Source organism: Dunckerocampus dactyliophorus, chromosome 5 (assembly GCF_027744805.1).
Source record: "Dunckerocampus dactyliophorus isolate RoL2022-P2 chromosome 5, RoL_Ddac_1.1, whole genome shotgun sequence".
NCBI lineage: Eukaryota > Metazoa > Chordata > Actinopteri > Syngnathiformes > Syngnathidae > Dunckerocampus > Dunckerocampus dactyliophorus.
Window position 1 is genome coordinate 25,288,520 of NC_072823.1, and position 23,481 is coordinate 25,312,000.

The window sequence follows — 23,481 nt, forward strand, 5'->3', positions numbered from 1 at the left end:
GCTTCAACGTTTACCTTCAGAAAACCCTGCAATGCACCCTACTGGACCAACCTGAAGAACCACTTCCTGTTTGATGGTAACAAACAGGAAGTTGTTATTGTTCACTTTAACAGAAACAAGTAATTATTATGGATCATTCATGGTGTGGGTCCAAGTTTAAATTATTTAAGTACACTGCTCCCTGTGGGTCAGAGCATGCAACAACACAGTCAGTCATGTTTTTCATGCAACTTCACAAAAGAATGTTAAACACACTTACACAAACTTACATGACATTCAAGCGACCACTTTTCGTTGAAAAGAATGTTGCTCTTGGAAATGATTGTCTAATGAAAACACACAGCGTGTCTATCACACACACACACGCACACGCATGCAGTGCTTCTGTTGGAAAAAACAAGTGGAAAGAGCGAATCACTGTTAACACAAAGCAGACTCAAGAGTCCTCCTGAGGGTGTCAGTGAACGCAGCATGCCACCAGACGTTCACACAGGTGTCCTCCCACCTGCTCTCTTAACCTCTTTAAGGGACTATTTTTGGTGTTTTGTGCATGTTGGACGCACAACAATAAATATTTTTTTGTTTTCTGAGGTCTGTGGAGACTGTCACCCAGGCCATGGTAAAGGAGAATGAACCAAGGCAATTGGACTCTAGTTTGTGGAAGACGTTTCACCTTTTGTCCAAAAGGCTTCTTCCCATGTGAAATTTAGGTGTGGAGTTTCCGTATTTATATCCCTAGTGGATGTGTCCCCTGGGGGTGGTACCAATAGCGTTGCTGTTATTGTCATCCGGCGTGGCTGGTGAACAACCGTCCTGCATAGCAATAGGCCATTCCCATTTCCAATGGGAAAATTTTTAGAGGACAGTTCTAAGTATATTTTTAAGCAGACGATGGCACAAACTTCCAACTCTGTTTTGACATAAATGGCTTCTTTCACACCTTTTTCTAAACAGCAGTTCTCCCTATCCAGAATGTAGACATCATCGTCCTCAAAGTAAGGTCCCTTGTTTTTGAGATGCAAATTAACTGCTGAATCGAGGCCTGAAGAAACTGCTCTCCAATGTCGTGCCATGCGTTTGTATAAGAGTTGCATAAGGGTTGTATAAGGGTCTCTCCAATGTAGAGGCCATTTCACTCCTCACTACACTGCACTGCATAAACAATATTGCCGAGTTTGCTTCTTGGGATTTTGTCCTTGAGGTGAACCAGTTTTTGTCTGAGGATGTTAGTGGGTTTGAAATGCATCGATGTGTTATGTTTGGAAAAAATTCTTCTGAGTGTCTCTGACAAACCAGCCACGAGACCACCCCATTCCGTCTCGGGTTTCTATCCTCAGGCTCAGGTGTAGTGGCCCTTCTTCTTGTGCGGGACTTGACAAAGGCCCAGTTAAGATACCCACAGTTAGAAGGAGCCTTTGTGATGTGTGTCTTCTCCTCCTGTCTTTAGTTGTCAGTGGTGGGGGTCTTCTCTGCTCTGTCCTTCAGGGTTTTGACAATCCCAAGCTTTTGTTCCAGTCGTGATAGGAGTCAAAGAGCAGGTACTGGTCTGTGTGTCGCCTCGATATTGAGGCGTCCTTCCCTGCCCCACAGTCAGCAGTTCATTTGCATCTCAAAGAGAAGAGACACTGCTTTGAGGAAAATATCCATATTCTAGATAGAGAGGACAGCTAGTTTGAAAGACGTGTGAAAAGAGGCATCTATGTCAAACTAGATAGCCACTCCCTAAACAGAGGAGGAGGTTTGTGCCATCACCTATCATCTGCTTACAACAATATCCTGACATCTCTCCTCCAAATATTGTCTCATTCAATAGGAAGAGTGGTCACTAACGAGCTGTTTTGCCACCTATTGTTATGCAAGACGGACATGCCAGGCCACAATAACAATGCCAAGGGAACACACCAACCAAGCCATTTAAAAGGAAAACTGTACATTTAAAATTGTAGACCTGAGGAAGCCTTTTGGACGAAAGGTGAAACGGAGTCCAGTTGCCTCCATTCAACATTTGTGGATTGTTTGCTGATGTGTCGGTGTCCAAACAGAAGATTTAGCACCACTCAGCCACTGGGGTTGCAAAATAAGAGGTGTTGCAGTTAAAAAGGAGAGCGTGCTGCTTCTGGAATGTTCATTAAGTCAAGTTAAAAAAAATAAATAAAAAAGACCAGCTGCTCTGCCTTTGAAGGTCAGTGTTGCTTCTGGCGCTTGAGCTTTCCAGACAGTCACTGCTTAACTGCTTCCAGGTGTTGACATCATTAATTCAGGCATTATCCCACTGCAGGGCAAAGATCAGCTATGAGCTTCTGTTTGGGCGCCCCCTAGTGACCAAACATTGGATCAGTCGCTCGCTGTGGGAAGAAATGCAATGTAACAGTTTGGTTTATTTCAAACATGCTTAACAGAGTTAAATACACTGCTCAAAAAATAAAGGGAACATTAAAATAACACATCCTAGATCTGAATGAATAAAATATTTTGATTAAATATTTTGTTCTTTACATAGTTGAATGTGCTGACAACAAAATCACACAAAAATTATCAGTGGAAATCAAATTTATTACTATTGAGGGTGTCTTGCTGTCCACCTGGTGTCTATTCCGTTTGCACAACAGCATGTGAAATTGAACTGTTTTGCTTCCTAAGTGGACAGTTTGATTTCACAGAAGTGTGATTGACATTGTGATTAAGTGTTCCATTAATTTTTTTAGCAGTTTATATAAAAAATATAGAATATATGACAGATACCATATAAATAATTCAGGAATAGGGAGACAATGTGGTTCTCAGCTTTCTTCTTTCATGTACCTTGTAAACACCATCTTCATACTGTTTCTTACCTACATTGTCTGACTTGCTGACGTAATCCACTCCATAATTTTACTGCACATACTGTAGATGTGCTAAAAGATTTTAGTGCTGTGTGAGTGTAACAATCATAGGTCACGTCCAGTATGTATTTATTTTCCTTCTATAAATGTTGGATTGTGCTGCGTTCAAATCCTGTACAATATTGTAACTTCAAACAGTGGAGCAAAAAAAAAAGTTAAACATTTCAAGTTGATTTATTCGATGAAAACAATAAACGAGCATCGAGTCATCGACGAGTTGAGTCATTGCTTTCTTCTGCACTGGCAAACTTCAACTTCTTGTTTGACTTCTGAAATCTGAAAAAAAAACACAATATGGGACATGAGTGTTGTCACCTGACGGTGACGTTGCACTCATCAAGCAGAGTTTGGATGACACAAGCACCTGTCAGAGCCCTGTGGGTAACGGGAAATATTGTTCCGCCTTTGCTGAGCCTTCTCCCAGTCGTCCATCCAGAGCTGCTGGCGGTACTTGGACTGACATGCTGTAATTCGCTGGTAGATGTTCAGATTCTGCCGACTGACCAACAGAAGCTCCGCTCGCCGCTTGTCTGCATTCAGACTGAAGATGCAGAGTTAGTTTTCGCCAGTCACAAATATAGTCATCAGTTGTCGACTAAAATGCCGCAACAAAACATGGTTTGTACATTCACTCTAACCTCCTGGGCTTGTACTCATTCTTATGGTCCACCAGACCTCTAGAATCGTCTATGCGGGCCAGGCTGGAGGCTAGTAGGAGGTTGTCTCGCTCGATGGTGGCTCGACGCTCATCCTGCAGCTGAGCACATACTAGAGTTCAGCTTAGCTTTGTTATCTTAGCTTGACATTATTGTTAACAAGAACTAAGCCACGTGTGTGATACCAGAATCCAATCAATCAACAGCCCACAAGTCAATTACACTTCACCCGTACAGGGGGAGCTGTGCACACAAAAAGCTAGTTGTCCCTTAGTGCTACTTTAACAATGATTAACAGCTCATTCATCCTCATTCTGACAGAACCATTTTCCCCCCTTTTGGCTCACGCGGATGCAAATAAGCTTCTGAAGTAGAATAAGAAGGGTCTGTTGTCACCTGCAATTTTTTCAGGTTGCGTTGCATGTGAGCGGGCATGCTCGTTCCCTTTGTGTTGACCACAGGGACGGCGGAGCTTACCTGGACAGGTGTCCACATTAATGTTGACACTTTGTAAGCTGACATCACGCGACCATAACACACACAAGCAGACACATACCCTAGTGCGATGCAGCTGGTAATTGCGCTGGTGGTCCCAGGCATCTGGCTGGTAGCGTTTGCTGACAGGCGGCAGGGGCTGCTTCTTGTTAGTGTACATTTCCCTTCACTGTAACTTTGGTTTAGTTTGTATGTTGCCATGGAAACAGCATTCATAATTCATCATCCATTATCTGCTATCTGGTACAATGCTGCCCCCTAATGGATTGAACACTTTTATAATGAAGGTTCTCAAACATTTACATTTATTCATCAATCCATTTTCTCTTGTGTCTTATGGGTGACTTGTGAGAGGCAGGGTACACCCTGGACTGGTCACCAGCCTATCACAGGGAACATAGTGAAACAATGATTCCCATTCACACCTAGACAATTTAGTGTCTCCAATTAACCAAAGATGCATGTTTTGGGGATGTGGAAGGAAGCCGGATGACCCGGAGAAAATCCAAACAAACTCCAACCAGACCGCACTCCATTCCAGTGGGCCGTTGATCCACTGTTCCATGTGTTTTTTCTTCACTCCAGTCCAGTCAGATGGTGATCCAGTCCTCCGTGTTTTGCTAGCTTCGTACCAATCAGCCATTTAGCTCCTGTGCTGTTTGTCTCGTGCAGTCTGGCTATCTTTAAATCGGAATAACGCTGTTTTGGGTAGACATCAGGACTATCACGACCACTAATGGGACACCCAGGATTAGTCCCCTGTCCCCCCTGGGTGGAGTATTGAACCGCAGGATGAGGCAGTGTGTCGCGGCGGTGCAGTCGAGCGCAGGACGGGGGGCCGTGTGATGGCTGCGGTCCAGTGAGCCGGGAGCACGTTGACTGTTCCGCCTGCTGGGTGCTTGTCTCTTCGCACTTTTTCCTGGCTCGGTTAGGATTTATGGAGTGCACATGAACGGCGTGTGGATTTGGATTATAAACGGGGTAAGTGGACGTGCTCAGGCCGTGTCTCCTGGTGGGATTAAACGCGGGCCAGCTAGCTGAGGTTTGCTAGCTCAGCGGGCTAGCTGCCGTCTTTGTCTGAAGACACCGGGGAGCTAAGCTATGCTTCCATCGTCGGACACGTCCTCGTCTGACCTGCTAGTTTTGTCTTTTAGTTGGCATCTTGTGTGTGACTTTATTATTCAACACACTATTTAGCCTCAATTTGTTTACTGTATGTGTGTGGTTAGAGCTGCAAATCCACATTTGGGATGTTTTCTGGCTGTTGCAGGTAGCAAATAACGCCTCCGGTCCAAAGGCTACATACACATCATGTGACTAAAGTACACAGTTTAAAGTGTACACATTCGTTGAAACGACACCAGTGGTGCATTTTAATACAAACAAGCTTGCAAACATGCGTTTTAAGTGTCTCACTCGACAAATACGGGCTTCATACTGGGTAACTACATAAACCGCCGAGATGAATACTTGGATTGGAACTAAAAGTCTGACGCCACTTCTTATAAAGCTTGATTTTGTAAGAGCAAGTGGGTTAAATTATTGCTATTACAGAGCAGCGGCAATAGCGGTTCTTAGAGCTAAACAGACCCGTCCGATAATGGATCTCCCTAGTCGTGTAGCGGGCCACCGAGGGCCTCTTTCTGGCTGCATAAATAACGCTCAATACTGAAAAGATATTCGATGCTGGCCTCATAGATCAGCATTGTTGTGTGTGTTTATAGAAGGCAGTGTCACCCAGATAGACCTGTAAGGTTCTTTTTGTATGTAGATTCGCTTCAAACTAACTGACAGCGACACACAGGCCGATGGCTCGTCTCTGCTAACAAGCTAGCAGCTAGCTACCGAGTTAGCTTGAGTCGAGAATTAGCATCTGCGTTAGCTACGTATGCCAGCTGTGGAAAAATGCTCTCTTTAAAAAGGCAAATTTCGCATTTTATTTTACTCTTGGCATGCGAACACTTGAATTAAGTGGATATTATAAGAATTGCGCCTGTTAATTTGTGGCCAAAATCACGAACACGTTCGAAATGTGGCTAACGCAAGCTAGCTGCGTGATACACTGTTTAGTCTTTATTCCTAGGTCCTTAACTTTGGAGTCCCATGACGTTTAAATGTTTGTCCACGAAGCCAAATTTGGTAATATAAGGTAGCCTAAAACGGTTACTAACATTTCTCCACGTTTGTAGTACTAACAAGCTTGTTTGCCAGTTTGTCAACACGGTAGATCATGCTACGAATGAGGAGTAATGCATGCCGACTACAATATGTGAGACAAAAGTGGACACCTGTGTCCACAGGGAGTTGTTGCCTGCACTCAAATGGCAGAGTGAACTGGTAGCCTGGCCTGACATGTCCCACATTCAGCCGTCCTCACCTGGTCAAGCTGTTCACCAGCCGCTCCCTGGCAGCCCGTGTCTTCTTGTCTTCACTGTGATGAAGACGTCATGAAGATGTCATTCATACGCTCCACTCCATTCTGGCCGGTTCTGTCCTTGGTCATCCTGCAATCATCATGATCATCTTCTGGTGTGACGTCTTTGGGCATGTATTAGCCCCGCCCCTTCTTTACCTGTCATTTGACCATCTGGCTAGTCATCCTCTGGAAGCAGAATCGGGAGTCTGCTTCTGACTGGCTCAGAGTAACATTCTTTCCACTCCAGGTCACAGGTCAATTGGGCCAGACGTTGAAAGGTGGTGACTAGGGATGCTCCGATCAGGGCTTTATGCTGCCGATTCCCATACCGGTCATCCATGAGTGAGATTGTCAAATTCATACATGATGGCAGGTTTGCACTAACATTGAAAGTCCCCCCTGACAGTTCACCGCACCCCCCTATTTTAGAAGCACTGGATTAACTGTACCTTTTTCCATTTATTTATGATGAGTGCTATTGGCCAGGGCCGCCGTTAGACGATTCCAAGGGCCCCTGGCCCTAGGTATTTATTAAAAAATAAAAATTTTGGCGGATAGTTTTTTGGGGAGGTTTTGCCTTTTATTTTTGTGAAACGATTTTTGGACTATTTGACACAAACCTGAATTTAAGGAGTAATACGAATACATGGTAAATTAATTGTTTCATAATTAAATTTTAAGTTCACAATAACAAAATTAACAAAATAAAATGATACAAATAAATATCTTGTATTAAATAGTAATGTGACCTACTTAACTTAAAACAGAATAAATTCAGTGTCCAGGTTGCAGGGGTCTCCCAACTTTAATCACTATTGGAGCTGTCAACTATTTGTTTTATTTACTGTTAATTTCATGGAAATGTTGCTGAGTGCACTGCCAACATTTAAATGGCACTTTATTTACAAAGCACATCTCCACTAACCTGTGTCATGTCTGAATAGAACACTTTTATAAAAAAAAAAAAAATACAGAGGTGAAGCAAATATTCTTTGGTGAACTACTCAACATCAGCTGGAGAGCTATACTGCTAGCTTACGTGCTACCTGCTGGAGACCCATGTGATAGCGTCACTGTCTAAAGCTGTACACACTACGTTTTGAAGACGAGCCATAAGTATTACAATGATAAGATTGTGAAGCAAACTTTAACAAAGTAAGTTGTGATGATGATCAATGTATCCCATGAACGTAATAGCCACTTGTAGCTCCGAGTTGGCTATATGCCACCAGCCAGGCATGTAAACAAACATGCCAGAAAGTGGAATGCTATTGAAACGTGGTCGATCACACACGCTGGCATAGATGCATGCAGGCTTAGCATGTGACAAGCTGTCAGTTGACTACAGATTTTATGGGCTATTGGTCATTATCCCGATAATAAGAAACTAAGTGAAAGTCAACACAAGTGTGTTGCGTATCTGGTCACTGGTCTAGTGCCACCAAGGCAGACGGACAATTCCGGTGCATGCATAGTGAAATATTTTTAATCATTTCAAACTAATTGTGGTCAATATATGCGTAAATAATAAGCTCTGTGTGTGTGTGTGTATTCATTATATTACTTAAAATTGTTTGCAAGTTTTTTTCTTTAAAAAAACTAGTTTTTAAGGTGTGGCGGCTTTTATTTTGCAGTGGTACAGCGCCAAGATCAGTTACATGTAGTGGAAACGCTGGTATAATGACAACAAAAGAGCAAAATTGTTCAGTGGCACTTGAAAAAGTTAGTACATACCCCATGAACGTGGTATCCACTTCCCCGTGGGACAAAAACGAGCTCAAAACTAACTTTGTTTTTAAGAAAAAATGTCACCGTGGTAAAAAGTCACATTTGGAGTCAGACGAGAAGTTTGGCAGATAACTCTAGCTCAGGGGTCACCAACACGGCGGGCACCAGGTAGCCCCCCACGACCACATGAAGTGCCCGCAAGCTTGCTTTTCATTCAGGCTTTCAGTTAATAATGTGAGAACACTAGAAAGAAAAGTATTCTGAAACATAAAATAAGTTGTGGATACCAGCATTTTGTGAATGTTTTGGTAAAACAAGCATATTTGCTTTGTTTGGGTTGAAATAAGGTATGAAAATCATTTCTACAAAAATGAGTAGCTCGTGGCCATTTTCATTTTCTACAAGTAGCTCTCACAAGAAAAAATGTTGGTGACCCCTGCTCTAGCTAGATGCTAGATGCTGCCAGCTGCCAGCTCGGCAAAGCATGTAAACGAAGATGCAAGAAAAGTCGAACAGCAATAGGTTTGATAAACACACTGGCATCAATTGACGTAGCCTGTTTCAAGCTGTCAAATTAAAACCATTGAGGTTTTACAGAATAGTGTTGATTCTCATGGCAATACGGGGCAAAGTGCCCCGTGCCGGCTCAATATGGTGTTGGCAACCCTACGTGCCAAACCTACAAACCAATCGGCTTTTGTGATTGGCTTTGAAAGGCATCTATCTTCATATGCCAGTCGTGTGTCTTTTACAGAAATTGGCCGATCAGACCATCCCAAGTGGTAGGTAATTTTGTTGGCTCACGTGTCTTCGTGCATTTAGCAGGCATGGGATGCAAACACTGGATTTTTTTTCTCCCAGAATTCCTGACCACATGTTTTTCCCTATGCACAGGAGGCCATGCGGGCAGCAGGGAGGCGGCGTCGGGTCCATCCCTGAGGAGGCGTCCTGCGGCTGGGAGGAGCGCCCTCCGGCGGCGGCCCCCCACCCCCCTGCAGCGCTCCGGGGACGCCCCTACTAAGATGTCCCTCAGCGGCGGCCCTGCAGGCGGGAAAGGTGTGGACTCCAACGCGGTGGACACGTACGACAGCGGCGATGAGTGGGACATCGGTGTTGGCAATCTGATCATTGACCTGGACGCCGACTTGGAGAAAGACAAACTGGAGATGTCAAGCAGCAAGGAGGGCGGGGGCATGGCCGCTCCCCCCAGTGCCGTGGCCGCTTTGCCCGACAATATCAAGTTTGTGAGTCCCGTGAGTGGCGGGAAGGACAGCAAATCCAAATCCAAACGTACTAAGAACTCCAAAGAAGGCGTTAAGACTGCTGTGGTGGACACCGTCAAGAAGGAGGTTCCGGGTCGGTCCCCCGGGGACCCTGCTGCACAAAACCTCAACTCCACCCTGACTAAGGGAAGTGACAAGTCAGGCAAAGCCTCCCGTGTCCTCGCAGGCGTCAAGAAGGACAAAGACAGTGTGTCTGCAAAGACCAAAAAGGACAAAATGGAGACAAATGCTGACAAGGAGCCAGGGACCCCGCTCCTACCTCCGGGGGGCCCCCGCGCCAGCCCCTTTGAGGGCCAACAGAACTCTGAGATGGCTGAGCACATGGGTCACGTAGCATTGGACTCTGTGGGGATTGGCCAGCCTGTCACCATGACGACAGAGGAAGAGGAAGACGAGGAGGAGGAGGGCATGGACAATGGCGAATGCAAGAAGCTCAAAAAGATGCTGTGTGCCGACAAGGTAAGACCACTTTCTTCTGGTTCTGTCCTCTTTGGACTGTCACATTGAAGACCACCAAGTGAAGGCCATACGGGGGGCAAGGAAACACTCCCTCAGAAGAAGGAAGCTCAGACAGAACCCAGACTCGGTGTGTGTTGGACTCTATGTAGCTAAGGTGTCTTGTGTTTGGAATGAGGCAGCTGTTTGTGTACAAAAATGAGTGGAATGTCTGCATCTTCCTGGTTGACCTTTGACCTTTAGTGCCAAATGTTTGGAGTCTCACCTGTCTTTTGCACCCCCCAGATGGATTCCCCCTCTTCCACCCCTGCTCCTCCCCCACTTCACCTCCTTGCCCCTGTGGCCCACAGCGACATCTCGTCTTCCTGCGAACAGATCATGGTGCGCACGCGGTCTGTGGCGGTCAACACAGCGGATGCTGCGCTGGCCACCGAGCCCGAATGCCTGGGACCCTGTGAGCCCGGAACCAGTGTCAACCTGGAGGGCATTGTGTGGCAGGAGACTGAAGATGGTGAGGATTCCTCTGATACTCGTTCATACGCTTAGATGTCATGGTCAACTACTTCTAGACCTCTTACTGCTGTTTTTTTTACCTCGCCAAGGGACGTCCTCACTCGACAGTTCCTCTTTAGATCGCTTAGCTCACATGTCCATATGTCGTCTTGTTACCATCTGCAGGCATGCTGGTGGTCAACGTGACCTGGAGAAATAAGACGTATGTTGGGACTCTGCTGGACTGCACCCGGCATGACTGGGCCCCACCAAGGTTTGTCCACATGTTTGCTGACAGCCGTCATTCGTATACAAACGCTTGGGCACTCAGCTTCCTGTCAACAACGCTGCGTCTCTTTCAGGTTCTGCGATTCTCCCACAAGCGATGTCGATATGAGAAGCGGGCGTGGTCGAGGGAAGCGGATGAGACCCAGCGGCAACGCGCCTGTGAACGACAACAGCACGTCCTCTGACAACAAAGGCAGCAGCAAGACGCGTGGGGCCGCCGCCAGCAGCAAAGGTCGTCGAGGTAGCCAGACGGCAGGTAGCGTGGAGGATGCCAAGGCCAGCCCCTCCTCTGCCAAGAGGAAGACCAAGCCTGCCTCTGACATGGAACCCACCTCCAGCTCTGAGGACACCAAGGCGTCCAAGCGCATGAGAACCAACTCTACTGGCACTGTGGCCCCACTCCATGGAGGGAAATCTGACCCCCCAGCTCCGCCCCCACTGGACAGGACCTGCCCTTCCCCCGTGCTCATCGATTGCCCTCATCCCAACTGTAACAAGAAATATAAACACATCAATGGGCTGAAGTACCACCAGGCACGCGCTCACAACGAGCATGATGTCCGAATGGACCAAGACGCGGACAGTGAATACGGTGAAGAGCCCGCCCTCCATCCTGATCCCGCATCCTGCAACGGCGCTGCCATCTCCCCAGCTCGCTCGACTACGCCTAAAGGGCGAGGCTTTGATGCTCCCTCCCCTTCATCGGCGAAGCAGACATCGAAGCAGGGTAAGAAGAAGATGAGCGAGGCTGAGCCCGAGGGGACGGATGGTGGCGAGGAGGCGGCGTGTTTGACCGACGAGGCGAGTAACGATTGCATGGACGACAGGAAAGCCAAGAAGACAGCGGTGAGCGCCAAAGTTGATAAAATGACTCAGAAGGGTGTGAAGCCCAGTCGCCCTGTGGCCCCCACTGGCCCTAGCCCCTCCCCTTACAGCCTGCAGGCATCATCCCCCGCCATGGGCTCTGTTGTACAGTCTGTCCCTAAGAGTCCCCAGATGAAAAACATCCAACCTAAACCTCCCTCGCTCGCTGACCCCGCCTCAAGCCCCGCCCTCGCCAAGGACAAGAAGAAAAAGGATAAGAAGAAGAGGGAGGGCGGTAAGGAGTGCGACAGTCCAAAGGGTGCTGGGAAAGATACGAGGCCAGAGGATGTGTACGGCGAAGGGTCTGACGCCTTACTCAACGGCTCCTCTGAAGCTCAGCAGAGCAGACTGGCGAGCATCAAGGCTGAGGCTGACAAAGTCTACAGTTTCTCGGACAACGCGCCCAGCCCATCGATCGGAGGGGCCAGCAGGGTGGAGGGTGCCCCCCCACACCACCTCAACCAAAACGGGGCTGACAGTGCGTCTGTCAAAACCAGCAGCCCCGCCTACTCAGACATTTCTGATGCTGGGGAGGATGGTGAAGGCAAGGTAGACGGGGTAAAGGTCAAGTCGGAGCCCGACCAGGGGCCCCGCGAGGGGGCCAAGAAGGCACTGTTTCCACCTCAAGCGCCCAACAAGGAGTCTCCCTACTACCACAACTATGACTCGTACTACTCCCCTGGCTACACTAACCCCAGCCCGGCTGCTGCCCCGCCTCATGTGGAGGGAAGGGTTAAAAAGGAGGAGGAGCCAGACGTGGTGGAGGAGGGTAAAGTGAAGGTGGAGCCCCAAGAGGACAGGAAGGTGGATCCGGGAGCGCAGCAGCCATCAGTTATCCAGCAGCGTTCTAACATGTACGCCCAGCCCCTCTACTACAACCAGTACTATGTTCCCCCTTACTCCTACTCCCCTGACCAGGCTTACCACGCCCACCTGCTGGCCTCTAACCCCGCCTACCGCCAGCAGTACGAGGAGAGGCAGCGGTTGGCAGACAAGAAGGCAGAAGGGAAAGACGAGTGGAAGCAGAAGGCATCTGTCCCACCCACCCTGACTCGAGCCCCCAGCCTCACTGACCTGGCCGCCAAAGGCAAAGCCAAGGAGACGGGGCCAGAGCTGGCCAAGTCTGTCATCATGGTGAAGAGTGAGGACCCCAAGACGTCTGTTGCTCAGCCCGAGGGGCTGAAGATGAAGCTGAGCGAAGCAGGGCATCATGGGAAGGACGAGGCCAAAGTGGGAGCAGAGTCTGCTCGGCCATCAGGCGTGGAATCTGCCATGTGGTACAGACAGGTATGTCGCCATTGTTGTTTCTGCTGATTGTGACGGCATCAGTGGTCCCTGCTAACCATCATTTCTCTGTGCAGGAGCCCGACTCGCGCTTGTGGCCTTATGTGTACCCCAACAAATACTCTGAGGCCCCTAAAGCCCAGGAGGACGAGCGCTGGAAGGACGAGAGGGAGCGCGACAAGAAGGCCAAGGAGGAGCGTCTGCGTCCCAAAGAGGGGCCGCATAAAGAGGAGGCCAAGGAGGGGGCGGAGGGGCGGGCACAAGTGCCCCCAGAAGAACAGCGGGCCGCTGGGAAGGAGGTGCGGCCCTCCCATGTCCAGTTTTCGGCCCCTCTGGCCCAGCACCAGGGCTACATGCCCTACATGCACGGACCTTATGCCTATGGCCAGGCTTACGAGCCTGGACACCCCGGATACAGGGGGGTGCCCTCAGTTATGATGCAAAACTACCCTGGTAAGACCACCGTCTGTCCTGCTTGTTGCCATGACCACCACCCTCACCACATACACAACTGTCTGTTCTCAGGCTACCTGCCTGCCGGGTACTCCTTCTCGGCATACGGGGCGAAGGCAGCGGCAGGTGAGGAAGGAGAGAAAGCATCCCGTTCCAGCCCCACAGTTAAACCAGCAGGCGAGTCCAAGGCTCTAGACCTCCTGCAGCAGCATGCCAGCCAATACAAGAGCAAGTCACCGTCCGTCCCCGACAAGACGCCGCACGAGCGTGACAGGGAAGGCGAGCGCCCGCGCTCCTCGCCATCCCAACGCATCCTGCCCTCCCATCATCACCTGGGATACCCGCTGCTGTCAGGACAGTACGACCTGCCCTATGCCTCAGGTGAGACGCTGTCCCGCTGGCTGCACTTGGCTCTAGTCAGGTAGCACAGTCATGTGACCTTAGCTTTTTTTTCCCCCCTAGGACTGTCGTCCTCCGCCATCGTCGCCAGTCAGCAGGCATCGGCCCCGTCCATGTACCCTCCTGCACGGAGGTGAGAAAGGTAAGGTGCCAATAGGTCAAAGGCCACTATGACTGCATTGAATATGCTGCAGGTTAAAGGTCAGTCATTCTGTCTTCTGCAGGTGCACCTGATTAGCTGCCCCCACAGCCATCCTCCCGCCTGGAGTCATGTGACTGGATCACACGAGGAAGCGTTGATGACTCCACCCAGGGCCCAGGGCCCTGTGCTGTCTGGCTCCGCCCTCCCTGATGGATGCTTGAGGAGGACACTCGGTCCACCTCACCCACTGGTGTCCATTTGGGCTGCCAGTGTGGTACTGAGTGGGCGCGGAGATCAGACTGTTGTGGGGGAGGAAGAACAGGATGACCACTTCCTGTCTCACAGCCACACCTATTTTTAACGGCACAATGGGGGTTTTTTTTGTTTGTTTTTTTAATCCTTTAATGACCTCTGACCTCCAGACTCGATCGACCTCCTGCCCCCATCATCAGCGCAGCTCTGAGCGCCACAACAAAAACACTTGGACAGGCGACATCAGGCTCCTCCTCCAGTGTGTAGCTGTACTGTAGTGTGTGTGTGTATGCGCGTGTGTGTGTAAATAGTGTACAGAGGAATTATTTTAAAGAGCCTGTTGGATGCTGTTGCTTTCCTACTCTTCTTTTTGTCTGTTGCCTCTGTTTTTCTACTCTTGTTGATCTCATTAAACATGTAGCTGGCCCAATGGCGCCTCAGTTACTTCACACACACACACACACACACACACACTGTAAATGAATGTTTTTAATTTTAATAAAAGATTATATTATGTGCTGTAAAACAAAGTGTGAGCCCTCAGTAGTCTAATGCTATCATCATGCATTTTATTAAAAGGTGATTTTCTCAGCATACATAGGAGTTGTTTTTGTTGTGGTCAGCGCCCAAAATCTTAGCCCTACACAAGTAACTGGACGAGAGTGATATCTTTAATCTCCAATTGGCTGGCGACTAGTCCAGGGTGTGTCCCGCCTCTCGCCCGAATTCAGCTGGGATAGGCTCCAGCATACCCCGCAACCCCAATTAGGCTAAGCGGCATAGAAAATGGATGGATGGATGCAATGGCGGTTCTGGCTTGAATGATGCCCTGGGTGGACCGAAGCTGTTCTGCCCACAAACCCATCACCCCACACCCTCCACTGACACAAATTCCCACTACTGTTTTTTTCTTTACAAATAAAATGTTTTTAAATTAAAAAAAAATGCATTAACTTAGAGAATGGCCACAAAAGCCTACAAGATACATTAATAAATAAGCAAAAAAATTGAACAATAAATACAATGGAAAATAATTTTTTTGCAGCGCACATATCCTTCAAGTACAACCCCTCCCTGTCCCCCTTCCCTCCATCTCAACACACGCGCCCACAACTGTTAACAAATGTTTTCTTCCAACTACAGAAAGGTGCTCCAAAATATTTCCCCTTAAATTGCATTTGACTTAAATCCACATTTACACAATTATAACTCTCAGTCAAGAAAACAAATGAACAGCAGTTCGTCTACAGCAACATTCGTTAATGTGTGATGCTGTAGCTCCATACCTTTCTCTTTGACCCGTTTCTCCTCTTCTTTCTAAATTGTGCACCCGATGCCTTTGACTTTGTCTTTTCCATGTATTGTTGACACACTTTTATCATTATCATCATCATCATCATCATCTCCCACCGTCATGCAACTAGCAACCGGGGCTAAACCAACTCATATCGACTCACAATTCCCTCCTTTTTATTTCACATTTTCGTCGTGAAATAACATGTTTGAAATTCTTGGTCTCCGATGTAATTAATATACTATAATATTAGCAATTAAATAAGTTTTATATTTTAGCAGAAACTGTAGTAATTTACATGTTTTACCTTGTACTGTAATTAACCTGAGGACTGAGGCCTAGCGAAACTCGTCCCCTGGCTACTCCTTTGGTTTGATCCACATCACGTGGTAGACGTTTGATCATGTTTGAGCAGCGATTTGCTAGGAGTTGCTACCAGTTGGGGGCGCGAGTATCACGCCTGTAGAGGGCGCCCATCTGCCACACATATGCGCTGACTTGATGAGGATACGATGAGCGCTGAGCATTAGTAAATGGGATTTTTTGTTCTTTCAACCCTCACGGCGCCCCCTAGAGAATGGCGCCCTGAGCAATTGCCCATGTGGCCCATAGCTACAACCATTGTGGAAATTGCTGAATAATTCTCGTAACTTTCGATGTGCCTCAACAAACTTCAAGTAGCTGGTGGTGATCTTCAATTCTGAGGTAAAGTCACCTAAAAATATATAAAACAATATTTCCAAAATTGTAATTTAAAGTTATTTACAAATATGAATAAAATGTAAAAGAAGTCTAACACTACCATACAGCAGCGATCCCCAGCCTGTCTGAGCCCACGGACTGTTGGTAATGTAACACAGTAATCAATTTATCATGTACTGATGTATACAAAAGAAGAGCACACTATCAAATTAAAACCACAAAATTAATATTGACTCACCATCCGGACGATAACAGCTTGGTTTGCTAAATGTGGGTGACATGAGCAGTGTGTTTTTACTTGCTCGGACCGGAATAGCAACGTCTTAAATCCCATTGTAGTACATGTCGAGGACTGTAGTTACTTTTCATTTTAATCCGAAAAGACGAAACAACCAACTTTTCCAACGAACAAACAATCAGTTTGGTTCATTAACGTGGACTCTACAAGCACGAGCGACGTGATCGCGTGAGCCCCAATTTGACCCCATGTGACGTCAGAGTAAACCGATAATGTCTTTGTAAATTGTTTTTCAAATAAAATCATCGCATTTAAAATAAACATTTACCAAAAATGTTATGTAATTATTTACAGACAATTTTAAAGTTTTCCCCTAAAGAACTTGCGGAAGATGTGGTTGGTGACCCCTGTATCGTGTGTCCTGCAGCAATTTGCCTTTAATGGCCACCTAGAGGTGCTGCTGCTCATTTGAGCGTCACCTGTTTGCGGTCGGGAAAAACATTTTGAAGTACTGTACGGTCCCCTACTGTTGGCTGTCTGCTAGCAGTTTTATTTTGAAGCCATCTTCATTGCACTTCCTGTGTGATGATCAAGAAGGACTCGAAGAGGGGCCGCAGCACTCGGAGAATCGAAAGCGGCTCTGAGTGAAGACTGCAGAAAAAGTTAAGGTAGGCATGAGGGTGACAATTATGACATCAGTGTTAATCGTACCCGGTAAGTGTCACGTGACTAAAAAGATCAGTAAATAGTAAATACGCATTCAATTGGATTGAAACTAACTTTCTTGTTGACTTTTGTGATTAATAGTCGTTTTAAAAAAAACACCCAGTTAAACATTTTTGATTGAAGTGCAAAGAAAAGTTCTACTTAGATGTGCATGCCTGTGTGTGGCAGGATGGCCTCTGACCCCTGCTGTCGTCATCATTATCCTGACATATTTAGACCAGTCCCATTGGTCCTCAGTGGTCCATGGTGGTGCATGTCAATGGTCCTGGCTTGGAATGTGTCCTCTGCCTTATCCAAAAGCGTTGCCACGACAACAGATGTCTCCGCTTCACTGACTGACCAATCACAGTGCATCACCTAAAATGAATAGTGTTCTGACCTTGCAGTCCTGCAGCGGGGATGGCAGACATCTTGGAACAGAGTGATGAAGTCCTGCCCCCCCCTGTGTTGGAGCCCCCCAGAGAGGAGGATGTGTCCCTACCTTTCAGGCATGTGACTGCATCAGAAATACTTTTATTTTGAAAGGGCACTTAGCTGCATTTTGCTTCCTTGACAGGTCTTCAAAGACATCCTCTCCCGCTGGTCATGAGCCCGCCCCCTCATTAGCGTGACAAAGCCGTGTGTTGTGTTATGTCCAACACACACTAATTCCATTTGCAAACACTGAACTAAGCACACAGATGTCGGATTGTCCCACTGTTGTAGCAGGCATTGAACTCAGCACGGTTGCCTGTGTCCCACTTGGACCACTTGCATAATTACAGCTTTGTGCACGTACATGTGCATGAGTGTTGTGTGCGTCTTGTGGACAATGGTGTCTTTCACACGCTGCCCTTCAGTGCACCAAACCACAACACACGCACACACACACAGACAGACACAAGTTGTTATTTTGCATGTTGATTGGTTTTGAAGTGTGTGTATGTGTTGCAGGCTCCATGTGATTGATGACTTGTCATATGAGGATGTGAAGAAGTGTTACAGAGGATCAGTAAGTCAACAATGATACAATCAATCAGTCAATCAATATGTGACATTAGCCGTGTAGTGTATATTGACGTGTGTGTGTGTGTGTGTGTGTGTGTGTGTGCTTAGACGGTGAACAAGTACAACAGTCAATACCACAAACTTTTTCAGACGGTCCCTAAAGATGAGCTCTTAATGAAAGGTACTTTTTTCTGGTCACAGTTCTGGTTGGGGTATCACACAGTGACCCAGATGTGTGTGTGCACGTGTATGTGTGTGTGCGCGCAGTGTACTCGTGCGCGCTGCTGCGTGACATCCTCCTTCAAGGTCGTCTTTACATCTCCAGAAACTGGTTGTGTTTCTACGCCAACCTTTTTGGAAAGGACATCAAGGTGGGAGGAGTCAGACTAAGCCACATGGCCACCACCCGACCTATTGACATCTGACCAGTGTGTGTGCAGGTGTGTATTCCGGTGGTCTCAGTGCGACTGGTAAAAAAACACAAGACAGCAGGCCTGGTGCCAAACGGCCTGGCTATCACCATGGATACGGGACAGAAGGTGACTTGACTTCAAACAGAAGTTTTTCTCTTTTCACAGCAATTGTTCCCAGGAGCTGATGTCTCATATGATGGTTGAACTTCAAGTTTTGTTCCACAATGGGTCTTTTCACTTTGGAGGTTGATCTGCAAACATGAGCTTGTAGAAAGACTAATGTTTAAACAATGGTGTCATGTCTCATGTTTGTTGTTGTTGACTTTGTGTGTCCAGTACGTGTTTGTGTCGTTACTTTCCAGGGACAATGTGTACGACGTCCTCAGGAGGATCTGCACTCACCTGCAGGCTAGTGCGCCACCATCACTCCTCATCAAGCCACATGACACATGCATGTTCCAACCTCATGTTTTCATGTTTAATTTTTATGTTTTATCCTCGTTTCATCCTCATTCTCTCATGTTTCATCCCCATGTTTTAATATTTCATTCTGGTGTTCCATCCACTTTTCATGTTCCATCCACATGTTCTCATGTTTCATCCTCACATTCTAAAATTTTATCTTCATGTCTTATCCTCACATTCTCATATTCCCTCCTCATGATGCAATATCTGTCCTCATGAATCCTGATGTTTCATCATATTACAACCTTAAGTTTACATGTGCCATCAGGATGCTATCATGTCTCAAATTTCATTCTCATGTTTTGTCCTCATGGCCTCATATTTCATGGTCTCATACTTCATCTTCATGTTCTGGTGTTTCATCCCCATTTAATTCTACTCATTCTCATATTTCATTCCATATTCTCATGTTTCCTCCCCATGTCATTATCCTCACATTCTCATATACAATATCATCCTCATGTTCCAGCTTCACGTTTTATATACTGTATTTCATCCTCATGTTTCATCACCTTCTTCTCATGTTTCATCATCACATTCTCATTTTAAATCCTTAAGTTTTTGTGTTCCATCCTGATGTTATTGTGTCTCAGATTCCATTCTCATGTTCCATCCTCATCTTCTCATTGTCATACTTAATCTTCGTGTTTTCATGTTTTATCCCCATTTCATTATCCTCACATTCTCATAGTTCATTCTCATGTTCCAGCCTCACATTTTAATACTGCATTTCATCCTGTTTCATCATCATGTTCTCATGTTTCGTAATCACATTCTCAAATAACAGCCTTAAGTTTTCGTGTACCATCCTGACGTCATCATGTCTCAAATTTCATTCTCATTTTCCAACCTCTTGTTCTCATGTTTCATTTTTATGTTTTTGTCCTCATGCTCTCATGTTTCATCTCCATGTTTTAATATTTCATCCAGTTTTCATGTTCCACCCTCATGTTTTCATGTCTCATCCTCACATTCTCATATTTCACATTCATGTATTTCATCCTCACGATGGGATAGCTATCCTCATGTATCCTCACACTTTTAGCACTGTAATTCATCCTGATGTCATCATCGTGTCCTCTTTTCAACGTCACATTCTCATATTCAGCCTTCAGTTTCATGTTCCATTCCGATGCTATCATGTCTCAAATTTCATTCTCATGTTCTTATGTTTCATGGTCACATTCTCATATTTTATCTTCATGTTCCCACGTTTCATCCCCTTTTCATTCTCATGTTCCAGTCTCACATTTCAGTACTTTATTTCATCGTGATGTTTTGTCGTCACATTCTCAAATTGCATCCTTAAGTTTTCATGTTTCATTCCAATGGTATCATGTCTCAAATTTCCATTCTCATTTTCCATCCTCATGTTCTCGTGTTTCATTTTTATGTTTTTATCCTCATGCGCTCATGTTTCATCTCCGTGTTTTAATATTTCATCCTGTTGTTTCACCCTCACATTCTCATATTTCCCATTCATATATTTTATCCTCACGATGGAATATCTATTCTCATACATCTTCACGCTTTTAACATTGTTTTTCATCCTGTTCTCATGTTTCAATGTCACATTCTCATATTACAGCCTTCAGTTTTCATGTTCCATTCCGATGCTATTGTGTCTCAAATTTCATTCTCATGCTCTTATGTTTCATGGTCACATTCTCATTTTTCATCTTCATGTTCCCACGTTTCATCCCCTTTTCATTATCCTCTCATTCTGATATTCTCATGTTCCAGCCTCATGTTTCAGTACTTGATTTCATCCTGATGTTTCCTCATCATGTTCTCATGTTTTGTCATCACTTTCTCAAATTACATCCATAAGGTTTCATGTTCCATCCTGATCCTCGGGTTGTCATAGTATCATATTCATGTTCCATCTACATGTTCTCATGTGTCAATCCTCATGTTATCATGTCTCAAATTTCATTCTCATGTTTCATCCTCGGGTTGTCATGTGTCATATTGGTGTTATATCTTCATGTTCTCATGTGTCAATGCTCATGTTAATATGTGCGTTTTCCAGGTGAACGGGAAAAGTCTGAGTGTGAAAGAGTTCCTGGAGGAACCCAGCTCGTTATCCATGGTAACGTCTTTGTCTTTGTGACATCATAGGTCACGTGACCAGCTGATGTTGGTCACACAGGTCAAAGGGTGTGTTCCTCCATGTTGGGGGGTCACTTCTTGATAACGTTGAGTCATGGCCGTCTTGTGGCATGTTGGATGATGCCAAACGTGTGTGTTAGGATGAGTTTCCTGAAGTTGCGCCGTGGACAAGGACGCCGTCGCTTCCCACTGTCTCCTCGTCTCTTCCTGACCTGTTAGGAGACGCCCCTCCTGGCCACGCCCCCGACACGCCCTTCATGGTACACACCCTGACTGGTAGGCCCATCCACCTGTCAATCAACACTGAGAGGACACTGCCTGCCTAATTGTGTGTGTGTGTAGAAGCAGAACATCTAGACGTTATTCCACGCGTGAGTGACGAGGAGAAGCAGCTGCTGAAAGTCTTCATTCTGCTGTGAGTAGAAGCTCTTTCAACTTAAGCATGTACAGAAGTAACGGTTAACATCAAGCTCCGCCCACATTTACTACGTGTGCGTGTGTGTGTAGCGTAACGGTTTTGGTGTTGTCGTCATCTTACCTCGCCTACCGAGTGTGTCGTCTGGAGCAGCAGCTCAGCTTCCTCACACACAGGTACACCTCGTTGTCATCTTGGTCTGCAATCCTTCAGAAACAGGTGTTGACTTGTCATCCCCTGCAGGTGTGGGGAGGTGCCTTGCTGGGCGATCAATCAGAGGACTTGACCAGCGAGCCAATTAGGGAGCGATGACCGGCACGTAACACACTGACCTTTAGGAGACGCCACCGAGCGTCGCGCTTCTCAGACTGGTTAGCATAGCAACGTCACCATAGTGAGCAGAGATTATTTAACAATATATGTTATTTAAAGTGAACACAAAGGCAAACATGCAAGCCTGTGTCAACAACACAACAAATCATGGCAAATACCGTAAATTCCGGTGTATAAGCCGCACAGTGGCCTAGTAGTTGGCCACAGAGTCAGGAGATTGGCCAAATCTGGGTTCGAATCTCCGTTTGGGCATCTCTGTGTGGAGTACTCCTCCCATGTTCTAAAAATATGCATGTTAGGTTCATTGGCGACTCTGAATTGTCCATAGGTATGATTGACTGGCAACCAGTCCAGGGTGTACCCCGCCTCTTGTCCAAAAGTCAGCTGGAATAGGCTCCAGCATACCCGCGACCCTAGTGAGAATAAGCTGCATAGAAGATGGATGGATAAACCACACCCACTAAATTTAGAGGCAAAACCACATACAGTATACTGTACTGTATGTGCTGCACGTATCCACGTCATAAAATGATGTACTGTGGTGAGGACCATGCAGCTCTTTATTTGACAGGAGCCAATAATGAGCTATGACACAATATATAATATATATAATATACATTCTGACTCATGGTGTCATCTTACAAACATTAAACTCATCACACAGCAATTTAACACTCAAAAGGTACATTACATGTACCAATACGAGTATAAAATAACAAACGGCAACCATTCTACATTCAATCTATTGATAATGCATTACTACCAGAAGACGAGTTCATTGGACGACAAACAGCATAGATGGATGGCGCTGCAATGCGCTTCTGTCCACCAGAGGGAGGATGACGTCATTGCAGCGCCCCAATAAATGAGTTTCTCAGACACAATGCCTTATGGGAAAACTTTAAAAAATGTTTTTCATTTTAAACACGTATTACTCGTTTGGTTATATCTGAGGTATACTTTTATTGTGTTAAGTTGCTGTGTGATGAATCACGCTATCATGTTATACTGTTATGTATAATGACCTCCTGCAATTTCCAATGGGTTGACAAGCTTGTTGTGAGTTCACTCATAGCTCGCAATTGGCTCCTGCGAAAGTAAGAGCTACAGTTTCCTCACTGACTCGCGAGTAGCACAGTATTTGAACAACCAGTAGTAGTTCTGTAAAGTAAAGGAGATGTCACAAGATTAGAATTTAGCCATAGATTAGCTGCACCGCTGTATGAGCCGCAGGGTTAAAAGTTTAAGAAAAAAGTAGCGGCTTATACACTGGAATTTGCACTACATGTGACAGTGAATTCGTGGCCGATAAAGTGCTACAACTCACCACAGGGGGACGCCAGATGTCAATTGACCAGTTGATCCCGTCTGAGCTTCACGTTGACGTCGTGGAGCCGGCTCTAATCGGATTACAAGACGGGGTCAGCGCCAGGCTCGCTAAACTCACTTTGGAAGTCGAAGGTCATGTACTGGCAAATTAGTTAACTAGTTAACCGTTCAGTGGATAGGCTACTGGGTGAGCTGGAGCCTATCCCAGTTGACTTTGAAAGGCAGGCTTACACTGGTCGCCAGTCAATCACAGGAGATGCCAAATGTCAAGCTCCCTCCTGCTACTGCCAAACATTGTTACACCCCCCGTCATGAAGCTGTCAAATCAATCAAAACATGTTTGTTTTCACAATAAAACACGAGAGAAAATATAA

At 46.2% G+C, this 23,481-nt stretch overlaps 3 protein-coding genes across 6 annotated transcripts; 2 read left to right on the forward strand and 1 right to left on the reverse strand.

Annotated features, from left to right (window-relative positions):
• Positions 1-2,697: 2,697 nt before the first annotated feature.
• On the reverse strand, positions 2,698-15,596 carry si:ch211-284k5.2 (uncharacterized). Of its 2 annotated transcripts, XM_054776768.1 has the most exons (5): positions 4,098-4,448; positions 3,938-4,018; positions 3,524-3,642; positions 3,250-3,426; positions 2,698-3,161 (listed from the first exon to the last, which is right to left on the reverse strand). In XM_054776768.1, exons 1-5 carry the CDS (start codon positions 4,194-4,196, stop codon positions 3,092-3,094), a joined length of 546 nt encoding a protein of 181 aa, XP_054632743.1. In that variant the 5' UTR covers positions 4,197-4,448; the 3' UTR covers positions 2,698-3,091. The 2 variants fall into 2 exon arrangements, with proteins under 2 accessions (XP_054632743.1, XP_054632741.1); XM_054776766.1 differs by lacking the exons at positions 3,938-4,018; positions 4,098-4,448 and adding an exon at positions 15,380-15,596.
• On the forward strand, positions 4,639-14,698 carry znf609a (zinc finger protein 609a). The gene is made up of 9 exons (XM_054776763.1): positions 4,639-5,017; positions 9,075-9,922; positions 10,205-10,430; positions 10,598-10,685; positions 10,774-12,850; positions 12,925-13,300; positions 13,373-13,681; positions 13,763-13,841; positions 13,924-14,698. The coding sequence occupies exons 2-8, from the start codon at positions 9,203-9,205 to the stop codon at positions 13,834-13,836; spliced, it is 3,870 nt and encodes a 1,289-aa protein (XP_054632738.1). The 5' UTR covers positions 4,639-5,017; positions 9,075-9,202; the 3' UTR covers positions 13,837-13,841; positions 13,924-14,698.
• Positions 15,597-16,116: 520 nt separating the features above from the next.
• LOC129181493 (GRAM domain-containing protein 2A) lies at positions 16,117-23,466 on the forward strand. Of its 3 annotated transcripts, XM_054776764.1 has the most exons (12): positions 16,117-16,995; positions 17,440-17,541; positions 17,987-18,044; positions 18,149-18,221; positions 18,272-18,411; positions 18,481-18,579; positions 18,790-18,861; positions 20,951-21,010; positions 21,171-21,306; positions 21,373-21,445; positions 21,538-21,621; positions 21,689-23,466. In XM_054776764.1, the coding sequence occupies exons 2-12, from the start codon at positions 17,453-17,455 to the stop codon at positions 21,729-21,731; spliced, it is 927 nt and encodes a 308-aa protein (XP_054632739.1). In that variant the 5' UTR covers positions 16,117-16,995; positions 17,440-17,452; the 3' UTR covers positions 21,732-23,466. The 3 variants fall into 3 exon arrangements, 2 of the variants coding, with proteins under 2 accessions (XP_054632739.1, XP_054632740.1); XM_054776765.1 differs by lacking the exon at positions 18,790-18,861; XR_008570443.1 differs by lacking the exons at positions 16,117-16,995; positions 17,440-17,541; positions 21,538-21,621; positions 21,689-23,466 and having other exon boundaries at positions 17,560-18,044; positions 18,308-21,306; positions 21,373-21,394.
• Positions 23,467-23,481: the final 15 nt, after the last annotated feature.

What these genes read in the sequence shown, in the direction of transcription:
- si:ch211-284k5.2 (XM_054776768.1), bottom strand. Translation starts at nt 4,196, where the DNA reads ATGTACACTAACAAGAAGCAGCCCCTGCCGCCTGTCAGCAAACGCTAC. An exon ending in ACCAGCTGCATCGCACTAGG is followed by an intron (nt 4,019 to 4,097) that starts GTATGTGTCTGC and finishes ACACCTGTCCAG; the next exon opens with GTAAGCTCCGCCGTCCCTGT. An exon ending in AATGAGTACAAGCCCAGGAG is followed by an intron (nt 3,427 to 3,523) that starts GTTAGAGTGAAT and finishes CTGCATCTTCAG; the next exon opens with TCTGAATGCAGACAAGCGGC.
- znf609a (XM_054776763.1), top strand. Translation starts at nt 9,203, where the DNA reads ATGTCCCTCAGCGGCGGCCCTGCAGGCGGGAAAGGTGTGGACTCCAAC. An exon ending in AGATGCTGTGTGCCGACAAG is followed by an intron (nt 9,923 to 10,204) that starts GTAAGACCACTT and finishes TGCACCCCCCAG; the next exon opens with ATGGATTCCCCCTCTTCCAC. An exon ending in TATGATGCAAAACTACCCTG is followed by an intron (nt 13,301 to 13,372) that starts GTAAGACCACCG and finishes GTCTGTTCTCAG; the next exon opens with GCTACCTGCCTGCCGGGTAC.
- LOC129181493 (XM_054776764.1), top strand. Translation starts at nt 17,453, where the DNA reads ATGGCAGACATCTTGGAACAGAGTGATGAAGTCCTGCCCCCCCCTGTG. An exon ending in AGAAGTGTTACAGAGGATCA is followed by an intron (nt 18,045 to 18,148) that starts GTAAGTCAACAA and finishes GTGTGTGCTTAG; the next exon opens with ACGGTGAACAAGTACAACAG. An exon ending in CCATGGATACGGGACAGAAG is followed by an intron (nt 18,580 to 18,789) that starts GTGACTTGACTT and finishes TTGTGTGTCCAG; the next exon opens with TACGTGTTTGTGTCGTTACT.